Source organism: Neofelis nebulosa, chromosome 3, assembly GCF_028018385.1.
Source record: "Neofelis nebulosa isolate mNeoNeb1 chromosome 3, mNeoNeb1.pri, whole genome shotgun sequence".
In the NCBI taxonomy this organism is placed as follows: Eukaryota; Metazoa; Chordata; class Mammalia; order Carnivora; family Felidae; genus Neofelis; species Neofelis nebulosa.
The window spans coordinates 139,320,701-139,346,094 of NC_080784.1; the positions used below are offsets into that span (position 1 = coordinate 139,320,701).

At 43.1% G+C, this 25,394-nt stretch overlaps 1 protein-coding gene across 1 annotated transcript in view; it reads left to right on the forward strand.

Moving 5' to 3' along the window:
- Nucleotides 1–25,394, forward strand: part of SCD5 (stearoyl-CoA desaturase 5) — a 156,795-nt gene that overhangs the window by 78,213 nt on the left and 53,188 nt on the right. Inside the window, exon 2 of the mRNA XM_058722096.1 lies at nt 17,222–17,352. Within this exon, the coding sequence (XP_058578079.1) occupies nt 17,222–17,352 (131 nt within the window). The remainder of the gene's footprint in view (nt 1–17,221; nt 17,353–25,394) is intronic.

The window sequence follows — 25,394 nt, forward strand, 5'->3', positions numbered from 1 at the left end:
TCTCTTGTTTTCCTTTGGAAGGAAATGTACTATGGGCTTTCAGCACTGTGTCTACTCTACCTAATGCATAACTTAGTCCAGGTTATGCTCCATCCAGATCCAGATCAGGGGCCAGGCAAGCAGTAATTGAAGAAGGTTGATTCTGAGTGCATATAGGTGCATGGGGTCAGTGGAGGTGACTGTCTAAGGGGAAGGGGCATTTAGCTCTAGTAGAAAGTGGGCATGTAGGAAAGTGAGGTGGCCTGATACATCTTTCCATTTTTCCAGAGAAGCCAGAAATAGAGACTTTTGAAAATTTGAAATTATTTATTTTTAATTGTTGGCTCAGTTTTTTAAAAAAGTCTTTGGGCTGATTGTAGCGGAAGGAGTTGGCTAGCCATGGGCCTCCCTGGGGAGAGATGCTGACCGTTCTCATACTCGGTACCTTGCAGAAAACCCGGTACATGGAAGGTACTTGTTTGCTCAGAAACGAATGAATGGATAGTTACATTTTGCTAAGGCAACCTGTTAAAATCAGGTTGGCTTTTATGCATCAAAACCAGGGAAGATCAGAAAACCAGGTCCTGGATTATGCTGCAAAGAAAAAACAAATCTTCCCTGGGTTATTCACAGCAACTTACAGACTTGGCAAGAATAAAAATGTGTGAAGAAAACCCTTGAAACCAGAGTTCATGAACTAGGTCAGGCTGCCTCAGTGATGCAGTCACTAACCAGACAGTCAAAGGGGATTTCTTACTATGTTGATAGAATGCTTTATTATTCAATTAAATTTTTTTTTTCCTACTTAAGGCAGATTTGTTACTGTGGTAAAAAGACTGTGTTTTGTTATTTTTTCCTTTGGGGGCACCGAGTACACCTTACCACCAAGAGTTTTTCATCTGTGTCCTTGGCCTGTGGTTGCTAGGTGGGGGAGGTTGGGTCAGAATCCACTGGGTTCATGCCAAGCCCCGGGAAGGACCTTTCTCTGGTCAGAAGAGAGCATGAGGAGAATGAGGAGAGCCTTGAAGGGAATGGGGATAGAAAGCAGTACCTCCCAGGGGGCTTTCCATAGACTTTTTTTTACCAGCTCTTTTGGCTTAGACATAAAGGCAGCAGTGGCGCCCTGTCAGAGCTTTCCCCCAAGATGCTCCTCCAGGGCTCGGCCCTCTGAGGGTCTGGGTCTCCCAGTCTTTATGCTTCATTGCTGAGAAGGTGCCTAACTCCTGCCTAAACTTCCGGGTCCTAGGCTCCAACCACTAGCTGTCTTGATTTCCTTAGAGAAATTGCTTGTTAGGAAAAAGAGAGAGAGAAGGATGATGATCCATAGTTACCCAGATATTTCAGACAATGAGGGCAGAAATTATCCTTTTTTTTTTTTTTTGCCACTTCCCCCAAATTGATTAGTTTGGGTCATGATTTTAATCTTAGTCTTCCTTCAGAAGGACCAATGTTTTTGACATTGTCCTTGCTCATTTATGGTCAGAGACATTAATGAGCATATACATAGCTATAGCAAAATGTATGTATGCACACCTCCCTCCCCCCCCCCCCATAAACACACTTACTGCCCAAGAGAAAATCAAAACCAAATAATTAATGGAAAAGGAAATTCAGTGTATCCATAGTGCAGTAAATTATTCTCTTTGTGCGCAATTATCTGTAATTCTAATTTCAGTAATTGTGTTTGATTTTAATTGTTTGAGAGAAAGAGAGATGGATGATGGGAGTTATCCTGAATCACAAACCCTGAATGAGTTTGCTTTTCTAAATTCACCTCAGAGAACCTGGGAGGGCTGAGGATCAGGGTAGGAAAAAGAGTCTCTGCTGGGACCTGAGGCATTTTTTCCCCTGAAGTCCCTGCTTCCTGGTCACTCAGCCTCAGCCTCGCAAGGGTAGCCTAGTGATAAGAATAATGGTGTTTGGGGGAGCTTGGGTGGCTCAGTTGGTTAAGATCCAACTCTTGATTTCAGTTCAGTTCATGATCTCATGGCTTGTGGGTTCCAGCCCCACATTGGGGTCTGTACTGACAGCACAGAACCTGCTTTGGATTCTCTCTCTCCCTCTCTCTCTGCCCCTCCCCTGCTTGTGCTCTCTCTTTCTCTCTCTCTCAACACAAATAAACTAAAAAAAAAAAAGAATAATGGTGTTTTCAGTAATGGTTATTGAGATATTACTGTTTACTAAATGCTTTATATACATTTTCATTTGTCTTAAACTGTTTGAGATAGTCTTTTATTTTGTTGGTTTGTTTGCTTCACAGATAAGAGAGCTGAGACAAAGAAAGTGTAAGATAACATCCTGCCCCTGTCCCCCCTGCCCCCCAGCTAGGAAATGGCAGGTGGGCAATTCAGTTACCTGTGTGTCCCCTCACTTTGTGAAAGGAGCCCGTAACTCCTCCATGAGTTGTTCCAGTGAGCTCTGAGTCTCATGCCTAATAAATGATTCCCACCACCCCTGCACCCAAAAAAGCTTTGCATCAGTTGAGGGAGAGGAAGAGCTTTGAGGAAGAGAGTAAGAAGACATAAAGGAAGCAGGAAGCCACTTGGAAGGGTAGAGAAAGCCAAGTCTAACTTACTTTGTGTTTTTGAACAGCTGTCTCTCAAGGATTTGCTTTGGTGTCATACTGAATACTTAGAGATAATAAAATAACTTTGATTTTTGCTTGTTTTGTGGGGTTTTTTTTGCATTTTTACTAAAATATTAAGCAATTGACCACTCCAGATAAAGCTGTTCTAACACTTGTGTGGCCACTCCTACTGGACGCCAGACATTTTCAAAAGTGAACTGGAAGCAGAACGGTATAAGTCTGACATTTTCTCTCTTTTAAAAAAAAAAATTAATATTTATTTTTTGAGAGGGAGAGACAGAGTGCGAGCGGGGGAGAGGCAGAGAGAGAGGGAGACACAGAATCTGAAGCAGGCTCCAGGCTCTGAGCTGTCAGCACAGAGCCTGATGTGGGGCTCAAACTCAGGAACTGTGAGATCATGACCTGAGCCAAAGTCAGAAGCTCAACCAACTCAGCCACCCAGGCACCCCATAGTCTGACATTTTTTTAAGAATAGAGGAAAATAACTCATCCCCTCCCTTTCCCCAATCTTTCAGTTTGGTCAACTTGTTTTACAGACTTCCCTTCAGGAAAAAGGCTGTCAGCACCATTCTATGATTATTAAGAGCCATTAACATTCTGTTTAAGAAATGCTTACTCCTATCAAGGGATATTTTTGCTTTAATGAGACTTCTTCCCACACTGAGGTGTGAAGGTAGAGCCCAAAGGCACAAATGATCTTCAGTCTTGGTTCTTTTTTTTTTTTTTTTAAGTTTTATTTATTTATTTATTTATTTATTTATTTAGAAAGCATGAGCAGGGGAGGGGCAGAGAGAGAGAGGGAGAGAGAGAATCCCAAGCAGGCTCTGCACTATTAGCACAGAGCCTAATGTGGGGCTTGAACTCACAAACCGTGAGGTCATGACCTAAGCAGAAATCAAGGGTCAGACACTTAACTGACTGAGCCACCCAGGCACCCCTTCAGTCTTGGTTCTTTTAGCAGCTCACTTCTTGTGTTTTTATATTATAGAACTGTTTTTGTGATGTTTTGAAAGCAATCCTTGTCTCATCCTTTAGTACACTTAAGTATACTTTTCTCCACTCCGTACCTGAAAAAGACAGAAAGCAGGAAAAGAAGGAAGGAAGGGAGGAAGAACGTGTGTAGAGCATGCTTCCATCTGGGCTCTGTCACTAGAAAACCTTTTGCCCACATCACTAAACCAAGAGAGAAGCTAGGTTTCCTTGGTTGTAAATGAGTCTCCGCAGGGATCCCCCCTGCCTTGCAACTCAAAGTGTGGTCCTCCAGGCAGCAGCAGTGGTGTCACCTGGGAGCTGGTTGCACGTGCGGAATCTCTGGCCCCACCCAGACCTACTAGAGTTGTATCTGCAGTTTAACAAGATCCGCAAGTGATTTGTGGGCACATTGATTTGAGAGGCGCTGTCCTTGTCCATCTCCCCCATAGCAGGCTATGTAACAGGATCACCCAGGGGGAGCCCCCCGAGTTGCTTTGTCAATGTGAGGCCCTAGGATACATGTATAGAGTTTAGAGCTCTTCAGGTAATCTGAGGCAGCTAGCCCAGCCCAGAAGCCCACTGTGCCTCATATAGAGGCTAGCCCCCCAGGGCACAGGACAGTGTGAGAGGGGAGGGTGTGTCTGCCTTGGCACATGGAGGAAATCCTGCACATTTTCTCTACTCTCACCCACTAGACCATCTTCCACGATGATTTCTTGTCTGTCTTTCTAAATTTGATCACATGAAATCCTTTCTGGGCACCCTACTCTTCTCATGATCAGATATATTCTACGTCTCAGCATCATACATAAGTCCCTTTCTGGTCGAGCCCCTGTCTGATTTTCTTTTCTTTTCTTTTCTTTTCTTTTCTTTTCTTTTCTTTTCTTTTCTTTTCTTTTCTTTTCTTTTCCTTTCCTTTCGCTTCATTTCTTTCCTTTTCTTTTTTTAAATTTTTTTAATGTTTATTTGTTTTTGAAAGACAGAGAGAGACAGAGCACAAGCAGGAGTGGGGCAGAGAGAGAGGGAGACAGAATCTGAAGCAGGCTCAGGTGGGGCTCTAACTCACGAACAGTGAGATCATGACCTGAGCCAAAGTCAGACGCTCAACTGACTGAGCCACCCAGGGGCTCCTTTTCTTTTCTCTTCTCTTCTCTTCTTTCTCTTCTCTTCTCTTCTCTTCTCTTCTCTTCTCTTCTCTTCTCTTCTCTTCTCTTCTCTTCTCTTCTCTTCTTTTCCCTTTCAGAGAGAGAGCACAAGTGTGAGCTGGGAGGGGCAGAGGGGGATGGAGGATTGGAGGCAGGCTCTGTGCTGTCAGAGAGAGAGGTCTGACCTGAGCCCAAGTCTGATGCTCTACTGACTGAGCCATCCAGGTGCCCCCCTGTCTGATTTTCTTATTTCATTGTACTCCCCCAACTCTCCTCCCCACCAGGAGCCAAACCAAATCCCTCTGCTTGAATACACTGAGCCTTCACACCTCCAGCCTTTCCTGGTGCCATTCCTCCTACCCCTCAGGAGCTGCCATGGTACGGGTTCCTCTCCTTCATTGTTCCCCTCACCCCATGATGGTGTGTTTAGTACCCATCTAGAAACTGCCCACAAGTGAGGAGACCAATTCTGTCTTGTCTGGACCTGGGTAAGAACAGTTTTGGCTGGGGAAGAAGGACAAAAACTTAGTGGGCGTAAGAGAGAATGGGCAGTGAAGAACTATAATCTCCTATAAAGAGACCAATCTATCCAGTAAGCTTTTCTGGGAAGGGAGCAGGGAAATGGAAAGGATCTAGGTGGGGAATTGGAGTCAAGAGAAGTGTTTTGGTGTTTTGTACATGAGAGAAATAGCAGTGTGGTTGTAGGCTGGTGGGAATGATATAGAGGGAGGGTATTTCTTGATGACACAGAGAGGAGAGGAGAGTTGCAGAGCAACAGAGTAGGATGGAGTGGATAAAATGCACAAGGAAGGCCAACCAGCCTTAAAGGGAGTGTGGATTGGCCTCTGTAGTAATAGAGAAATCTGGGGGTCACAGGCTGAGATGCTGGAGGGTGGACTGAAGAGATTCTTGTATTTTCAATGAAATCAGAAGCAAAGCTATCAGATCAGGGGCTGGGGGGAAGGGATGTGTTGGGGATGAGGGGATTGGAGCAGGTATGAAACTGATGTCCAGGCAAGAGAGAGCACATATGGACCAGGGACATGTAATGATCGCTGAGTAATATTACATCCAAGTGAAGCTAGTGGTCATGAGTTTTAAAGTGAGACCAATCAGCATGGTTGTGTATCTTTCTCTGGCTAAGTTAGTTGCACAGGCACAAGAACACATGTTCCCTGCCCTCCCGGAGATTATGTTTTAGAAGGGAAGATGGCATTAGATCAATAATTCCTTGTTTATTACAATGTGATGGCTGCTGTATTGAAAACCACAGAAAGCAAGAGAGCATCCAACATGGATACCTGGCCTGGCCTGAGTGCCTGAAGTGAGTCTTGTATGTTTGGAATGAGGTACTAGAAAAGACTTAAATTCTTGCCTTTTTTTTTTTTTTTTGAGAGAGCGAGCGATCAGGGGAGGAGCAGAGAGAGAGAGACACACACATAGAGAGAGAATCCCAAGTAGGCTCTGAGCTGTCAGCACGGAACCCAATGCAGGGCTTGAACTCATGAACCATGAGATCATGACCTGAGACAAAACCAAGGGTCGGACGCTTAACCGATTGAGCCACGCAGGTTCCCTGTTTTTGTTTTTGTTTTAAATTACAAATAGTGTGGTACAGTAGCAGAGTCATAATGAGTTACCCAACAATTTTGTGTTTCTTAGTGATCTGCTATGACTGTCATTCTGTCATATAAGCCATAAACCAATGAGGAAAAGTAACATTTACTCAGAACTTTAGAGCATGTTAAGTGGGCCTAATTGAAGGCAGGAAGGATACTTGAGGAAAATAGGCAGTACATGTAAGATGCATGAAATATATCTTCTCTCTCTTGTTCCATTCGCTTTCTGTTAAATCTTCCTAGAAGATGCCGGCAGTTGCTTAAACATTCATGCCATGGGAGGAGAGAACATATCTTCTTGTGGTCCATGTGGAGCACAAGAGAAGGAGGTTTAGTGGAGGGAGATGGGAATTGCAAAGAGGGGCTGGTGGATATTGTAAATCTAACAGAAGTAGAAGGTTTTAACAGTAAACAGAAACCTTTTGCTTTTCAGCCTGTAAGACCCTGTGAAAATGTTCTGCTTTTGAGAGAGCTGTTGAAATAGCACCTAGGAGAAATTTGCCTCAGGATCTTGAAACCTGTAAACCCAAACCTTTAAAGGGAAGATGTCGGGTCTAGTTGAAATTCTTTGTTAATACCATTTGGTGAGATGAGTGGCCATGGAGGGCCTTGTGCTGTCCCTGGCAGCCCCATATCAGGACCTCTCTCTCAGGGCTTGGCCAGTCAGCAAAACACTCTGGGACCCTAGACCAGTAGCATCAACACCGCCCGTGAACCCTTCACAGACCCACTGAATCAGAATCTCTGGGACGGGGCCCAGCATCTGCATGTAAACATGATCACCTGGTGATGTGTGTAGCACATTAAAGTTGGAGAAGTGGTGACCTAAAATACTATTGATCTTTCATCCCAGTCCTTTGTTGTCAGCCTATTTGTTAAATAATTTCAGAGATAAATTACTCCTACAGCTCCCAATGAAACCAAAGAGGTGTAAAGAAGCAAGGGCAGGTGCAGTCACACTGGGAGAATGAACAAGAAGTCTTCCAGGAACTCTGCTAAGAGTAGAGCAGGATTCTCTACCTTCACACTGCTGGCATTTTGGTAATGATAATTCTTTGTTGGAGGGAGAGTCTGGGCACTTAGGCAGCATCCCTGGCCTCTACACACTGGATGCCAGGAGCGCCCTTCAAGTTTGGGTTTGTGACAACTAATAATGCCTAAAGACTTTGCTCAATGTCCCTTGGGGGGTGAGGAGACAAAATCACCCACCCCCTTGAGAAAGCACAGGCTTAGAGTGATAAGGAGTGTAGGTGTCTTCGAAGGGGGTTATCAGGAAAGGGAATATTTTACAGAGGCAGTGGAGTGGCGTTCCTAAGAGGGGCAATAATATGTGCCAGTGCTCACTGCTCACCAGGCATGGCGTGCATTTTGCGTGCTCACCTCTTTTCATCTTTATAACACGTTTGTTGTGAAGCAGGTACCATTTTACCCACCTTATGGATGGAGGAACCAAGGTTTAGAGATTGTCACACTGATAAGTGATATGCAAGGGATTCAGTCCCAGGTTCATTTCATTATTTTTTAAAATGTTTATTTATTTTTGAGGGGGGGGGAGGTTCAGAGAGATGGGGGACAGAGGATCTGAAGCGAGCTCTGTATGGACAGCAGAGAGCCTGATGTGGGGCTCGAACCTCTGAAGCATGAGATGATGACCTGAGCTGAAGTTGGACGCTTATCTGACTGAGCCACCCAGGCCCCCTCCCAGCTTCATTTTAACCATAATGCTACCATAATTGCCAATCGTATACATATATGTGTACATATATGTATATGTATCTTTTATATGTATTCCTTATCTGTGTCTCTGCATCTATGGGTCTGCTGGCCTCTTAACTATCTTCTGAATCTAGGAAGGACTGGAGAGGAGAAACAGCCATTTACTGGCCAGAGCCCCAAACTGACTTTCAAAGCACTTGAGCAGGCTGGCAAGGCAGGTATCCAAGCACAGTATCTTCTCCGTGGCAGCTTCCGCCCCTCCCCCAGGAGGCTTCACCCTGCTTGTTTGCTCTGATTGCAACCTCTCCCCTCCCCTTGGTGGAAGACAATTCGTTGGTGCTAATCACATCTTCCTGCAGCTTTCTGCAGCAGGAGCCCTGCTGCACACGCCGTCCCCCAGCCGGGTGCCTAGATATCAGAGTCCCGACTGTCTGGAGCCTGGTGGGGACAGCTCACACCATCAAAGGGAGCCACTGGGAGGGGAATGCTGACAAGACCAGAGTTCACATGTAAGGGCAGCCTGGGCTTGCCTACCCTGAGAGTCACTTAGAATTTATGGGGCCCTGAGGCCCCTCTGGAGCCCCTGGCTCTGCATAGGGTCAGCGTCTGGGTGGGTTAGAGAGAGCACCTAGCCCTCACTGGATCTCAGCTGCTCCATTTGTAAATTGAGAGGATGGGACCAGATGGTCTTCTAGGGTGTACTTCATAGGGCAGTGGTTTCTCAGCTCTGGTTGTGCATCAGAATCACCTCTGGAGAGAGATCCTGGCTCTCCTGGCCTTCATCTCGAATTCACTCTGCTCTGTGGACTGCAGCATGTAAAAGCCCAAGACACTGCAATGCACAGCCAGGGCTGAGAACCACTGCATCAAGGGCTTGGGGCTGGACTGATATAGTGTTGGGGCCCTAGCTCTGTCCTGAGATCCCCAGGCATTTACTTAACGCTCTGGGCCTCAGTTTTGCAACTCTGTAAAATGGGGGTTATGATGTCTACGTCATAGAAGTAAAGCAATAAAATTAGGTATATTGGCAAAGTGATGGTCCATGGCAGGCATTCAGTGTGAGCAGGCTCCCTTCTCCAGCCTCCTTCTGACACTCTGTTTGACAGGGGTATGCATTTGTTTTTAAATTTTTTTTAATGTTTATTTTTGAGACAGAGACAGAGCGTGAACAGGGGAGGGGCAGAGAGAGAGAGGGAGACACAGAATCTGAAGCAGGCTCCAGGCTCTGAGCTGTCAGCACGGAGCCCGATGCGGGGCTTGAACTCACGAACCATAAGATCATGACCTGAGCTGAAGTCAGACCTTAACCGACTGAGCCACCCAGGCGCCCCTGTGCATTTGTTTTTAAAGAGGAATTTTTATTTTTATTATTTTTATTTTTTAAAAATGTTTATTTTTGAGAGAGACAGAGAGAGAGAACATGTGTGAGCAGGGAGGGGCAGAGAGAGAGGGAGACAGAGGATCTGAAGTGGGTTCCTCACTGACAGCAGAGAGCAGGATGAACTCACGAACTGTGAGATCATGACCTGAGCCAAAGTCAAATGCTTAACTGACTGAGCCACCCAGGTACCCCTAAAGAGGAATTTTTATATTGTGCGTTGGTTTAGGAAATTAAGGGAACCAAACTTCCTTCTGCACTCTGTTCCCAAATATTGATCTTTTCATTCGATCACTGCTGTAATAGGAGTTGTAATGATCTTATGTGTGCAGAGTATTTGAAAGTGAACAAAGGAAGATTGTTTTAAAGGACACCTGGGTAGCTCAGTCAGTTGAGTGTCTGACTTCAGCTCAGCTCAGGTCATGGTCTTGCTATTCTTGAGTTCGAGCCCCGTGTTGGGTGCTGTGCTGACAGCTCAGAGCCTGGACCCTGCTTCAGATTCTGTGTCTCCCTCTCTCTCTGCCCTTCCTCCACTCAGTCTTTCAAAAATAAATAAACATTAAAAAAAACCGAGAAAATTGTTTTAAGAAGTATTAGAGGGACTGATCTGGTGTGGTGACTGGTTTACCCTCCTCTACTCTCCATGCATTTTCTAAGTACTTCATGCTGAACGCCCTTTAATAGCTTCCCTTGGCCTGAGCCCAGCGTCCAGTCACCTCAGTGCAGCAAATAAGACCTATTTGGCCCTACATTTAAATCTCTTTAACCTTTTTTTGACCTCCCCTTCCCCTCTCACCCTGGACTTCAAACACATGCTTTTAAAAATTGTGGTAAAATATACATAACAAAATTTATTATTTTAACCATTTTAAGGGTGCAATTAACTGCATTCACAATGTCGTGCAAACACCACCACTATCCATCTCCAGAACTTTTTCATCATCCCAAACTGAAACTCTGTACCCATTGAACAACTCCTCATTCCCCGCACCCCCCCCCCCCCCCAGCTTCCTCCATCTCCTGGTAACTTTTATTCTACTTTCTGTCTTCATGAATTTGCCTCTTCTAGGTACCTCATGTAAGTGGCTTTATAAATTTCTTTTTGTGTCTAGTTGATTTCACTTAGCATTATGTTTTCAAAGCTCATCCATGTTCTGTGGCATGGGTCAGAATTCCATTCCACTTGACGGTCAAATAACATTCCATTGTGTATACGTCACATTTTGTTTATCCATTCATGTGTTCATGGACTTTCGGGGTTGTTCTCACCCTTTGGTGAAAAAGTACCTGTTTTCAACTCTTTGGGGATATATACCCAGAAGTGGAATTGCTGGACCACTTGGTAACTTTATGTTGAACTTTTTGAGGAACTACCAAACTTTTCCCTGGTGGCTGAATCATTTTTCATTCCCTCCAGCAATTCACAAGGGTTCCAATTTCTCTACATTCTTGCCAACACTTGTTATTTTCTGTTTTTGTTTGGTTCTAGCAGCCATCTGAGTGCGTGTGAGGTGGTCAGATACAGGTTTCTTGTCAGATCCCTTTCCCCAGCCCAGGTCTGTGCATTTGTGGGTCCCTCTGCCTGAATCTTGCCTTCTCCTCATCCTTCAAGGGTTAACTTAATTTTCGCTTCCACTGCGAAGTCCTCTCTGATCCCCCAAACTAAATTATCTCCTATTTATTTATTTATTTATTTATTTATTTATTTATTTATTTATAATCTCTACACCCAATGTGTAGAGATCTCATGACCCTGAGATCAAGAGTTACATGTTCTTCCAACTGAACCAGCCAGACACCCCTGAATTGTCCTTCTTTTAATCTCTTTTTACATTATGCTGTTTGTGTCCTCTGCAGCACTTGCCATAATTTATAATTATACAGTAAGTGATTTACTTTTCAAACTCCTATTGACTCCAGGAGGCAAAAGCTCGTGTTTGTGGTCACCTTGTAGACCCAGTTCTAAGCTCAGTGCATGGTCTATAATAGGAGCTCAATAAACTGTCTCATGAAGTCTTGAGTTGCCTGGAGTTGCCAAGGCAAGCTGAGGCTGAACTGGATGCAGAATTATGGTGAAGGTGATTTTAGAAGTGAACTTGCCAGTTGGTAAAGGCAAAACACAAAGCAAGGGTCTTGACTTTCAGCCTATTTTCTGAGCTAAGAAGTCTTGATGCATTTAGGCTCCTCCCATTAGAATTAAGCCAACCCTGAGAAGTCAAGCAGCCAGCAGGGGTGTGGAATGTGGGGCTCTTCCTGCCTTAGATTGCGTCCTGGCTGCATTACTTTCTGTCTTGTTGCCTTCATCTGTAAGATAGAGATCATATTACCCACCCCCTTGAGGTGAGTATTCAAAGACTAACTAGGGATAAATTTAGAAACACGGACTGGCACCTGGAAAGTTCTTGGTCAATAGTAGTTGCTACTATTATTTAGTAGCTTTCACTCCAGTGCTAGAGGGACATAGATCATGCACAGTTAAAGAGTTCCGCTAACTGCCTCCTCTATCTAGTGCTCACAGATGGGTCTCAAAGGGAGCTGTCCACCTCTCCCTCTGGTCAGGTCCGGAATTAAGGGAGTTTTAATTTTTGGTTCTTAACATCTCTCCAGGACAGGTCTCTGGTTGTGTGGTCCAGAGGGGGTCACTACAATAATTCTCTAAACATTGCTCCAATAGAGTACTCAGGATAGATGGGAGGCTCTGCCTTCCACCCTGGAAACCAAAGGGGCTGCGGGTACTCTCTCTTTTGTTGCTGGCAGCTGGGGCTGGCCTTGTGATCCGAGCATGGACAAATAGGTGCTTCTGCCTTGGAATCTTGGGTCTTGATATATTCAGGCATAGGCCAAGGGTCAAATAGGGACTCTTCTTGGCAGTTGCAGAAGATTTAAGAGACCACAGTATGACATGAGTGTCCAGTGGTGCCCAGTGTCCAGGGGTGATGATGCCTGTGGTGGCATCCTAGGCAAATGGTTGATTTTTGTTTGTTTTGTTCTATTTTGTTTTGTGGCATGTCTATTTTATTCTGCGTTTAGAAAATATACATAATAACAAAGTCTATTAGGAATTCAGTAATAGTTTTTTTTAATGACTGCTTTATTAGGTTATTATTACTCATGGCATACAACTCATCTATTGGCTTTTAGTATATTCACAGAATTGTGCAACCATTACCAAAATCAATTTTAGAATGTTTTTATCACTCTTCACACCAATCCCCCCCATACCCATTAACAGTCACTCCCCTCCTCCCTCCCTGCCCTCCCAGCTCTTCACAACATGAATCTACTTTCTGTCCCTATAGACAGCAAACTATTATTTTTTTTTAAAGTTTATTTATTTATTTTGAGAGAGAGAGCATGTGAGTGGAGAGGGGCAGAGAGAGAGAGAAGGAGAGATAGTGAATCCCAAGCAGGCTCCACACTGCCAGTGCAGAGCCTGATGCAGGGCTTGAACTCAAAAACCATGAAATCCTGACCTTAGCTGAAATCAAGAATTGGGCACTTAACCTACTGAGCCACAGACACCCCAACAGCAAACTGTTCTTAAACCAGGATTTAAAGTATACCTTCCTTCCCTTGAGGTAAGGTTTCTACTTAAGTCTTGCATTACTATTGCCACAGAACAAATCACCCCAAAATTTCTCAACCTAAAGCAACATACATTTATTTTCTCACAGTTTTTGTGAAGCAGGAATCCAGGTACCACTGGTGCTGGGCCCTCTGCTCCAGGATCTCTCACAAGGCAGCAGTGTGTTGACCCAGGCTGCTGTCTTATCTGAAGGCTTGACTGGGGAAAGATCTGCTTCCAAGTTCACTAACACTGTTGTTGAGAGGACTCAGTTCCTTGAGGATTATTGGACTAAAGTCTCATTTCCTCACTAGCTGTTGGCTGGAGGCCACCCTCACTTCCTTGCCACGTGGGTCATCCCAATGTGGTGACTTACTCTAGCAAAGCCAACATAAGAGAGAATCTGCTAGCAAAACAGAAGTCACAATCTTTTGTGACCTCATCATGGAACTGATGTTCCCTCAATGTTTCTACATTCTATTGGTTAGGAGCAAGTTACTAAAGGGGAAGAAATTATGCAAGGCATGAATATCAGGAGGCAGGGAGCATTGGGGCCATTTTGGAGGCTCTGTACCAAAACTGTCCTGCAAATGTCCTGCAACCCATCCCCCCAAGTATGAGATCTGTAGGCTATTTAATATCTTTTTAATACATTTTTAAAATTATTTTTAATGTTTATCTTTTGAGAGAAAAAGAGACACAGGTGCTAATGGGGGAGGGTCAGAGAGATAGGAAGACACAGAATCTGAGGTGGGCTCCAGGCTCTGAGCTGTCAGCACAGAGCCTGACACAGGGCTCAAACTCATGAAAGGTGAGATCACACCTGAGCTGAAGTGGGATGCTTAATGGACTGAGCCACCCAGGCATCTCTACATTCTTTTTTTACTTGAGATAGCCTGAATTGGTGACTCTTCTTTGCATCCAGACCAATATAGGTGTTTGCTACTTACTATTCTGTAATACTGTGATTCTGAATTCTGTTGATCTAGTTCCTTTCTCTGTGAGGTGTGAGCTACTTGATAAAATTATTGACCCTGCTTGTTACTCCTTTTCCCCCCAAAGTTATCAATTCTGTTTCTGAGTAGTTGACTCTCTCAGAGCCAACTAGGCAGCATCCATCTGAAAACTAGTTTGGATATCAATCTCCACAAAGATCATAGAAAAGAGGTTAAAAACCTCTTAAATTAGCCCTATCAAAATAGGAAAACTGAGCCCTGTCAATATAACAGTCTCCTATTCAGGTAAGGGTTTTTGTAGTTTGTCCTCATTTGGGCTATGGCCAGAGGTTGCTTTCTTCCCCAGAGGTTCTGCAGAATTTTAGTATCAGAAATCCAGGGACACTTGGGTGGCTCAGTCAGTTAAGCGTCTGACTTCTGCTCAGGTCATGATCTTGGGGTCCATGGGTTCGAGCCCTGTGTCAGACTCTGTGGTGACAGATCGGAGCCTGGAGCCTGTTTCAGATCCTGTGTCTCCCTCTCTCTCTGCCCCTCCCCTGCTCATGCTCTGTCTGTCTGTCTGTCTCTCTCTCTCTCAAAATAATAAATAAACATTAAAAAAAAAAAAAAGAAATCCAGAGCAAACTAGCAACAAGAAAAGGGAATTTGTCGCCTCACATAACTATGAGAAATACCAGGGAGGCTCACAGCATCAAGAGAACTGTAGAGCTCTGGGGGCTGCAACCAGTGGCCCAGGGCAGGCAGCTCTCCTCTCAGCTCTTGTTGGCATCTCCATAATCTTCTTGTCTCACTTACTTGGCCTCATTCTCTACTATTGTAATCATGCCTTGATATGTGACCTTTAGTCTTTGAGCCAGAAGAGAGAGAGAGTTTGGGTCAACTGTTTATTCCAGGGCCAGGAAGATGGAGTCATATGCTAGGCCAGGCCTGGGTTACATGGCCACATTCTTGTTGCCAGAAGAAGGACCATGAAAAACCAATAGCCACTACTGCCCAGCTCAGATCAACCATGTAAGTGATCCCTGAAATAGTGGAGATCCCATACTGGGAAGCATTGTCTGTGATAAGGCCCTGTCTAGGAACCATGCGTTGGATGGATTCTTTTTTTGGCCAATGTTTTTCATTGTCCAGTGTCTTAGTCCACTGGCAAAATAGAGTCACATTGAATTTTTCCATTATAGATTTCTTACTCCCTAACTACTTGACAGTTGGGAAAAAATTATTGGTAGAGACATGAAGGCCAGGGATGACATGGAAAATAGCTGTCCGTTTCATAGACTCATGGCCAAGATTAAATTATAATAACAAAAGAGGCCACAACTTTTTATATACTGTTATTTTTTGTGATTTATGGGGAGATTGTCATTTTTTGTTTTTAACCTTTCAAGTAAGGAATGATTTGTCAAGTTTATGAAAAGCACATGCATTCAGAGACTCATTAATCTTAGTGCCAAGGGTAAGTCTTGTTTTCAGACCCATATAAATATGGATTGAGGTCAAGATCAGACTTGACCTTTGGGAGATGTAATATGGTTCTACTTTTGAATACGTATATTGACACTGAAGTTACCCTAGTAATTCTCCTAGACAAGTGCTATAATAGTCTCCCTAAAAACTCGTCTTGTCCTGGTACCATTCACAGTTGATCAGGGATGTTCTGACAGCCAATCACTTGTTCTTTGCCACATCTTTATGGAGGGCCTTGTATGTGCTAAGTGCTAGAAGCAATTGTGTGGGATAATATGCCTGATCCTACCTACTTTATAGCTAGGTTTAGAGTTCTCCCCTCAAGTAAGGAAGAAGCTCACTTTTAAATTTAGACTGGAATCCAGTATTAAGGATGGCAGTGGGGTGTAAAAAAGTAAAGATGAAACTTACTTGATGTCTCCCAGAGGGATAGGGGAGTGTGGGGTCAGGAACTTGGTTCTTGGTTCAGACAGACTAGAAATCGACTCTTAGCAAAGACACCTCCTAGCTTTGTGACACTGGGAAAATAGTTAACTTCTTTAAGGCTTGGTTTTCTCATCTGTAAAATGGGATTAATAATAATATAAACCCTATAGGATTGTTTGATGTGTTTTTAATAAGATAATTCAAGTAAGACATTTAGCATTGTGTGGGCATATTGCTTTAAAAGCACTAAAGTAGTTGTAATAATCTCAGGAATAATAATTTATTGAGGGGGTCCCTGTGTCCCCTTTATACCACACTTTTTTTTAACAGTTTTTTTTAAGTTTATTTATTTTGAGAGAGAGAGAGGGAGGGAGGGAGGGACGGGCAGAGAGAGAGAGAATCTCAAGCAGGCTCTGCACTGTCAGCACAGAGCCCGAAGCAGGGCTTGATCTCACAAACCAAGAGATCATGACCCGAGCAGATATCAAGAGTTGGTCGCGTGACTAAGCCACCCAGACGCCCCTACACAGGCTTTTATAAACTCTCCCAGGTCTTGGTATAAAAAGTAATCCACCCCCACCACTGGTCAGGCAGCATGGGGTCTCTTGGCAGAGGCTTTGGAACAAGGCTGACTTGGGTATATAGGCAGGATTTAACTCTCAGAGATCCGGTTCCTCAACTGTAAAATGAGACACTACAACATGTCATGAGGATTAAAGATAATATATTTAAGTGTGTGGCAGATAATAAGCTCCACTGTAGGCTGGCTTTAAAAAAATTCCCCACCTGGCCATCTTTGCCATCCCGGGTCATAGGGATGGTGTAAGTGGGGATCTCTAGAAGGCAAATCTCAGTTGTCCCTATTGTCATTTTTATTCTCATTCTCACTGGTCCTGAGCCAGACTTCACTGCTTTTAGATCTGGCCTGATTTCCTTCAAACAAAGGCCTATGAAGCCATGATAATGGCACTGCCATTTAGAAATATGGTCTTCATATAACACACTTCCTAGCACAGGTGCCAGTCAAGAGGCAACATAAACATCAATCTTAGCTCTACAGAGAATGAGCATGTAAGACTGAGTTACAAATACACACTAACATGATTAAGACTTTGCATCAAGACTGGCAAGAAACATTAGCAAATAAAAGATTTGTTTGATAGAGAAAAATTAATGTTCAAAGGTCAAAGTTTCCTGAGGAAAGTTTTCACCACTTCTGCCTGGTACTGAAAAGCTACAAATCAGTAAAAAGTCTGCATTTCCCCAAGTTATCGATTCTTCCTTCACATTGCAGATTGTTCTAACACCATTTCCCATGGGTCTATGCAGAAGAGAAAAAAGCATAGGGGAAAAAAGCTTGTGTAGGAGCTTGGTGACATTTACTGACATTTTCCCTGCTTGTGTCTTACAGCGTACTTCTGCTTCCTCCTATCTGCTCTGGGTGTGACAGCTGGTGCCCATCGCTTGTGGAGCCACAGGTCCTACAAAGCCAAGCTGCCTCTGAGGATATTTCTGGCTGTTGCCAACTCCATGGCTTTCCAGGTGGGGAATGGAGGGTCCTCTCTGCCTTAGGGACCCAGCGCAGATGGCACTGTGGGTGGAGGCACAGACCTGCTCCCTGTGGACTGATCATTCCTTCACTTCCATTCCAGGCTCAGTAATCAGGTCCCTAAGCATTCCCCTTCTGTCCCAAATTTCTATCTCCTTGTAGCTTTAGATATGGTAAAATGTTCCCTAGGGGCTTTGTGCCCCTAGGAATACTAAACCATAGAGGAGGAACGAGATTCCTCCACCCAAAACGCATGCCCCGAAACCCTCAACATTTGTCCGGCTCTACCCATGGCCAAGTTCTGTGCTGAGCATGCTATCTGCATATTGCGTTTGACCCTCATAGTAACGCCATGAGCTAGGTGTCATATGTGTCCCCATTTTACAGATGGGGAACTAAAGCTTAATGAGGTTAAAGAACTTGCCAAATTACGTGGCTGAAAGTGGTATATCCTGGATATATGCCCTGGATGCAAATACAGATCTGACTCGAAAGCCATTCATTGCTCCTAGAAAACATACCCTATCATTTTGTGGTAGAGGTCTATTAAATATGGTGCTGGAAGACAGGATTTTAGCCCTACTCTGATGGTTGCTGGTAATCACTTACTCATCTTCAGTTTCTTCATCTATAAAAATAAGAATATGACTTCACTCCCATAGTTGTTATGAAATCATTAAAAATTGCAGGGAAGTATAAAAATGTAAGAGAGTCATCACTGCATTAGGATTGGGCCATATCCTTTAGGACTATTCCAGTTGTAGAACATTCCCCACCACCTTGGGCACTTTGTGAGCTGCTGGATTTTGAGTTGATTATGAATTTTTGTTTTCCCAGCTCCTCATCTGATCCAGGTAGGGTGGATGGGAACAACGTGCTTTCAAAGTTTCTGCCAATATATGAATGCAGATGATTCCAGGCTCCATGTATTTTCACCCATTGGGAAGAAATGGTGATTTGCAAAATGGCTTTAGGGTTCAGGGAAACAGGCAACCCTCAAACATGCAAGTCACGTGGCTATCTCCGCAGTGGGCCTCCCATCCCTACAAGACAACCTGACCCTGAGCATTTCTCCAAGTTGCTCTCATGTCTAAGGGTTCATTTCCCTATTTCCCTCCCACAGTTTGAGCCTTCATAAAGCACATAGGATATAACACAATAGACCTTAGGGAACACAATTCATGTTATGAATATCTCTTGGTTATAATTCAAGCAGTCGGGAATTACTACCAGGTCCTGGAGAAAAAGCTATTGTGCACAGAAGAGCAGTTGGCAAATTCTTGTTTTCATGTTCTTTTGTTCATCATCGGCAATGTGAACTACACCACACTTTGTTTTGACTTCAACCATCTTAGTTTAATGTTGTGCTTTGTTTATCATAACAATGAGTTATGATAATGATAATTTAGAAACTCGTTGACTTGGGCCTTAGATGCTATTTAGGACTTAACTCTGTAATTTTCATTTGTTTTGTTTGAGCAGTTTATTATTTCTAACCTTCAATTACACACTCATGTAGTTACAAAGCACCTCCATTATTAAAAATTTTTTCCAACCTAAACAACCTGAAATTGAGAACATAAAATTCTTATTTCCCTTTTCCCAATGAAACTATTTACTTACAACTCAATTTTTGATGACCTGAGTTTCCTCAGCATAACATCACATAACAGAACATCACACTGTGATTTTAACTTGACTTTGGGGAGAAAACACATTCTAGAGGAAGTACCCAGGTCCTGGAATAAATTCTTGGCACTGCTATTTGCTACATGTGGGTTTTTGTGCAATTCCCTCTTCCTTTGTCTATGAAGGAGGGGGGAAATAAATAATGTTTACCTCACAGTTTGTTGGAAGGATGGAATAATGAATAAAAAATGCCCAACTTACAGTTGCATTCAGTGAATATTGTTCTCTCTTCTTTATGAGAATTGGCGTAGTGTCTCATTCATTCATTCATTTCTGTGTTATGGTGCCTGGCACATAGAAGGCACTCTGAGAGTTTGTTAAAGAAATGAGAAATGAGGGGCGCCTGGGTGGCGCAGTCGGTTAAGCGTCCGACTTCAGCCAGGTCACGATCTCGCGGTCCGTGAGTTCGAGCCCCGCGTCAGGCTCTGGGCTGATGGCTCGGAGCCTGGAGCCTGTTTCCGATTCTGTGTCTCCCTCTCTCTCTGCCCCTCCCCCGTTCATGCTGTGTCTCTCTCTGTCCAAAAATAAATAAAAAACGTTGAAAAAAAAAAATTAAAAAAAAAAAAAAAAAAAAAAAGAAATGAGAAATGAATTAATACTTTCAAGAAGTATTTTTGGAAACAATCAAATTTGAACTGTGCCTACTTCTTTCAGGCTCACATTGTGGCGGATTCCTTCCCCCCCTCCCCATTCATTTAACAAATATTTATTGAGTACTTACTCTATGCCAGGCACTGAGCTAGGCACAGTGGGTATAATGTTAGCAAACACAGTCCCAAGCCTTGTCTTCGTATAGCTTTCCATCTAGTGGAATATTAGAATTCCCACAATTTCCTGGTGGAAATGTCAGTACTTCATGGGTCTGGGGTTTATAACAACATCATAGACCTAGGTAAAACGTATCTGTAAGGTCAGCATAGGGCCAGCTTCCATACAGTGCAAAACTGTGTCAGTGGGAAAGAGTACAGTCGATCCAGACCACTTAACCCTGGGGAGAGAAGAACCTAGGAAAGTAAAAATGTGCTATGATCTGTCCATGTAGGGTACAGACCTGCAACCCTGATTTAATGCAGAGTCATTGATTTAGCTTCCCTTTGATGTCCTCATGGGTTTTTGAAGATAATTTCAAAGGTTCTCCTGTGCTTTACTCCATCAGAATGGTCATGCCTTTGGCCATAATGGACGAGTCATGCCATGGTTATCTGTATTTGAAGACAATGAGCAGGGCTTTTGCTAGAAGCTGCAAGCGAGATCTTCAAGAACAATCTTCTTAAAATTGGGGCTTAAACATTTGAAACTTCCTGTTCTCTTTCTTCTGTAGAAGATGTATGCACATGGGGCAGGGGTGATAGTGGGAAGGTGTTTTAGTCTGAAAGATGAAGACAGGGCAGGAATGATAGACAAGGAGCTATGATAATCCTCTGTCCCTTTCATTCAGCAGACACCCCCTGAGCTCCTCTCTGGCCCATTCTCCTTCCATATCAGTAGGATGCCAGTCAACCTAAATATGGGTTGCAAATTCCTTGTAATTTTCTGCTAGTTAAATATGGACCCAGGTGAGATATTTCTACCATCCAATGGTACCCAAGAGTTCAGCTTTCACAAGCACTAGCCAGGGCTTTGGATTTGTGCTTTCACATTCATGCACACACCGCTTCTGGGTGCAACTGGGTCTTTCATGAGCTTAGCCAAATAGCACCTGTTAGATGTTGCAGCCTCCTCTCTGCCCATGATTACTCATCAGATCCTAGTAAAGAGGCATTGGGTTTTGAGCTGGAAGGGAGTTAGTCTAACTCCTCTTATTTTGCAATAAAGGGTCAAGAGTAGTATAGAGAGGCCCAGAGAATGTCAGTGACTTGTGAAAGGTCACATAGCAAGTTAGTGGGTGGACCAGAGGGAAACCTGTCTCCTGACCCTCAGGCCAGGGATGCTTTAGGCTCATCTCTGGGTGTTCTTGTGTGATGTTCAACAGTGTGATCTATGAACAGCTTCTAGTTGGCTCTTGTTTTTGTATCCACTGTGACATCTTGGTTTTTAATTGGTATATTTAAACTATTCACATTTAAAGCGATTACTGATATAGTTGGAGTAACATCTACCCTGTTTCTGTTTGCTACTCATTACCCTTGTTCTTTGTACCTTTTTTGTCTTCCCTAGTTTTAACTGCACATTTTACATGATTTTCTTTTCCTCTCCCCTTTTAGCATATTAACTATACTTCTTTTTACAGTTGTGTAATGGCTGCTTTAGAGTGTGTAATACACATTTAGAACTAATCCAAAGCCACTTTCAAATAACATTATGGCACTTCGCAGCAACCTTGTAACAGAGCATTTCCAGTTCTTCCTTCCTATCCCTGATGACATTGCTGTCATTCATTTCACTTATCCATGAGCTCTAATCAACAAATACATTGTTGCTACTATTATTTTGAACCAACTGTTATCTGTCAGATCGATTAATAAGAAAAATTGAAGTTTTGTTTTACTTTCATTTTTTCACTCTGTAATGCTCTTCTTTCTTTATGTAGATCTGGGTTTCTAACCTATGCCATTTTCCTTCTCTAAAAAAATTCTTCTATCATTTCTTGCAAGGCAGTTCTACGAATGACAAATTCTCTCAGTTTTTGTTTGTCTGAGAAAGTCTTTATTTCTCACTTTTGGTGAATAACTTTGTTGGATATGGAATTCTAGGTTTCCAGGGTTTTCTTTCAACACATTAAATAATTTATTTCACTTTCTTCTTGCTTTCATGTTTTTTAAGATACATCTTAATAAATAATAAATCTTAATAAATAAATCTTAATAAATAAATAAATCTTAATAAATAAATAAATCTTAATAAATAAATAAATCTTAATAAATCTTAATAAATAAATCTAAATAAATAAATACATCTTAATAAATCTTAATAAATAGAGGTAATAAATACCTCTATAGGGAAGATATTTTTCCCTCTGGCTTCTTTCATTATTTTCTCTTTGCTTTTGATTCTCTGCAGTCTGAATACGATATGCCTATATATATATATAACATTATATATATATATATATATATATATATATATATATATATAACATTATATATATATATATATATATATATATATATATATATAACATTATATATATATATATATATATATATATATATATATATATACAACATTATATATATATAATGTTGCTATTCATCCTGCTTAGTGTTATCTGAGATTCCTGGATCTATGGTTTGGTGACTGTCACTAATTTTGGAAAAATTTTCAGCTATTATTACTTCAAATATTCCTGCTGTTTGTTCCTTCTTTTCTCTCTCTTTATTTCTTCCCCTTGTGGTATTCTAATTATACATTTGTTATACCTGTTATAATTGTCCTATGGTTCCTAGATATTCTATCTCTTCTTTTTGCATTTCAGCTTGGGAAGTTGTTATTTATGTATCTTCAAGATCACTGATTCTTTCTTTAGCCATGTCCAGTATTGGTGAGCCCATCAAAGGCATTTTTCTTCATTTGTTACAGTTTTTCTGACTTCCAGCATTTTTCTTTCATACTTTCTTAGAGTTTCCATCTCTCTGCTTATATTACCGATCTGTTCTTGCATGGTGTCCACTTTTTCTTTTAAAGCTCTTAGCATGTTAACCATAGTTGTTTTAGATTTCCAGTCTGATATTCCAACATCTCTGCCATATGTAGAATCTAATTCTGATGCTTGCTTTTTCTTTCTAGATGGGATTTTTTGCCTTTTAGCATACTTTGTAACTTTTTGTTGAAAGCTGGAGATGATGTACTGGGTAAGAGGAACTGAGGAAATAGGGGTTTAGTGTGAAGTTTTATGTTTACCTGGCTAGGAATTGGGCTGTGTGCTTACTATGCACTCTAGCTACGGTGTCGGGGGCTAAAGTTTCCTCTGGTATCCTTGTTTTTTTCTCTCCTGTATTGTCTTTGGGTTTTCCTAGAGATTTCTTCTTAAATGAGGCTTAAGGCTCAGTTCTTTCAGTTGAGGTTCTGTCATCATACAGGAGCACTATTGACATAGAGTGAGGGGACTAGTTCTCAGTCTCTGAGCCTGAGGTGAGTATTTCCCCTCCCCAGGTCAGTTAGGCTTTGGTAAAACCCCGGTTGATTAGGATCTGGTAAAATAGTTTCTCTTGAGGACGGGTCTTGAAAAGAGAACAGAGAGCACTGTGTGTATTTCAGAATGATTACTTTTCTCCTCCACCTGCTGGGAGAACCAGCTGTTCACAGTGAGAACCTGATAGGGCTCCTGGAGGTAAAATTTATGAAAGTTGGGGCCCCCTAGTCCTGGACCTTCGTGTTTTTAACTCTCAAGCTTGTCCACACTAAGACTTGAGCAGCTCATCAATTACGGTTTAAAGGTGCCTGCCCATCCTGGCACCAGCTGCGGGCTTTTGCTCCTGAGTTTCTGCCTCTGGGAGGCAGTGATTCTCTGTAACGGCCTGTTTATGTCTCTAGTTTTGGGGGCAGTAGTGTGCCCTGCGGCCTCATTTCTCTGATGCATCTAAGACGAGTTGTTGATTTTCAGTTCATTTGGATTTTTGTTGTTGTTGTTGTTGCAAGGATGGGGAGTGACGGACTACTTCCAAGCTCTTTACATGTCAGACCAGAAGGTGGAAGTTGGTGTGATTTGTAAATGGACCAACTTTGTCTCTAAATATGTCAGATAAATCACATGGTCATGGGCCGTAAACTTTGGCAAGTCTAAACTCTGCAACAATAAAACAAAACAATTATCTAGAGCTACTACATACCGTCACTTCACTAAGTGCTTTATATGGTCTTCTGACAATACCCCTAAAAGGTAGATACTGTTATTTGTTCCATTTGATAGGTGGGGAAATGGAAAGAAAAGAGCTTACATAACCTGTCCAAGGACACACGTACTGAAATGACACAAGCGGAATTTTAAGTGCAGAGGCTCGACTCCAGAGGTCCCGCTCTCGCTGCGACACTCCAGTGCCTCTCCCAGGATCAAAGGATATGTTTATCCTTTCATTCAGCAGATAGATGGACTAAGCATTCTTCCAGGCACTGGAGAACACGACAGACAGGCGGACAGGTCCCTGTCCTCATAGAGTATATATTTCAGTGGGAAAGAGAGCAAATAAGTGAGCAAATGAGTCAAGAAAGGTACTCAGAAGGGAGAGAAGAAGGTAAAGAATTTAAACACTGCGATGTGACAGAGTGCCAGGGTGGTGGCTTTGGAGAGGTTGGTGAGAGAAGTCCTTGCTAAGGAGGTGACATTAGAGCTGAGACATGAGGGAGACAACTGGTAGGGGAAGGGGGATCCAGATGGGAGGAGGAGCCAAAGCAAAGATGGGAACAAGAATGATGTATTCAAGGATGAGAAAGGTGGCCAGTGTGGCTGGTCCACGTGGGTGTGGGAGACGGTTACTGAAGAGATTATAGAGAGGGGGATGGACGCCACATCAGTGCAGGGCTCCGTCAGGTATAGCAAGGAGGTTGTATGCTGTTCTAAATGCCATGGCAAGGCACTCCGGAACTTTAGGAGGGGGAACAACATGGCCTCATATGTTTTAGTGACATGATTAAGCCTCAGACCATAGTCATGAGACCCTGGAGGTGTTGTGGTGGATTCAGGATCATAGACCAGTCCCCAAGGCTGGGTCTGTGTGGATGTGCATAAGAAGGAGAGGGACCTGCATATGAAGCAGTGACCTCGCTGCCAGCTCAGGGTGTTAGCAACAGCCCCTGGTGGCAGTTGGGTGGGAGAATAAAACATCAGAACACTTACTGCAGGCTCAAGAATCCTTACCTTTACGTGGCTCTCTGGGCAGGCTCTAACTCTGTCTGCAGAGATCCTGTTTCAGTATTTGCCACCTTTCCTAACCATGAGTCTGCACCTCAGACATACAGCCTTTCTGCTGCACGAAACAAGTTCGCCTTCCTCCTTTCAAGTTGGGTAGACGTTGTTGGTTTCCTTCCAGTGTAAACAGGGAGTAACAGAAGTGGCCCTGACCCAGATGCCGTGAGGTTTCTCCACGTGCTTTTGGAAGATGCTTGCATACCACCTCACGTTGTCTCCACCGCTGCCAGCCCTCCGGGACATGTGTGGAAGCCATGACAGAAGGGCAAACAGCTCAGTTTTCTTTGAGCAACCTCTCTGTTCGTGATGTTGGTGACTTATGGAATCATCAGAGCATTGTTGTCGTATGCATACCGTTCTGTAACTCCATCCGTATTGGCAAAGCACTCCTACCGATGACGATGACAGGCTGGAGGTGGGAGGGGAGGGAGAGAGAGAGAAGAAACTTCTGAGGTGGCCGCAGGAGGCACTGCATCTTCTGAGTGTCCTTACCTGGTAGGA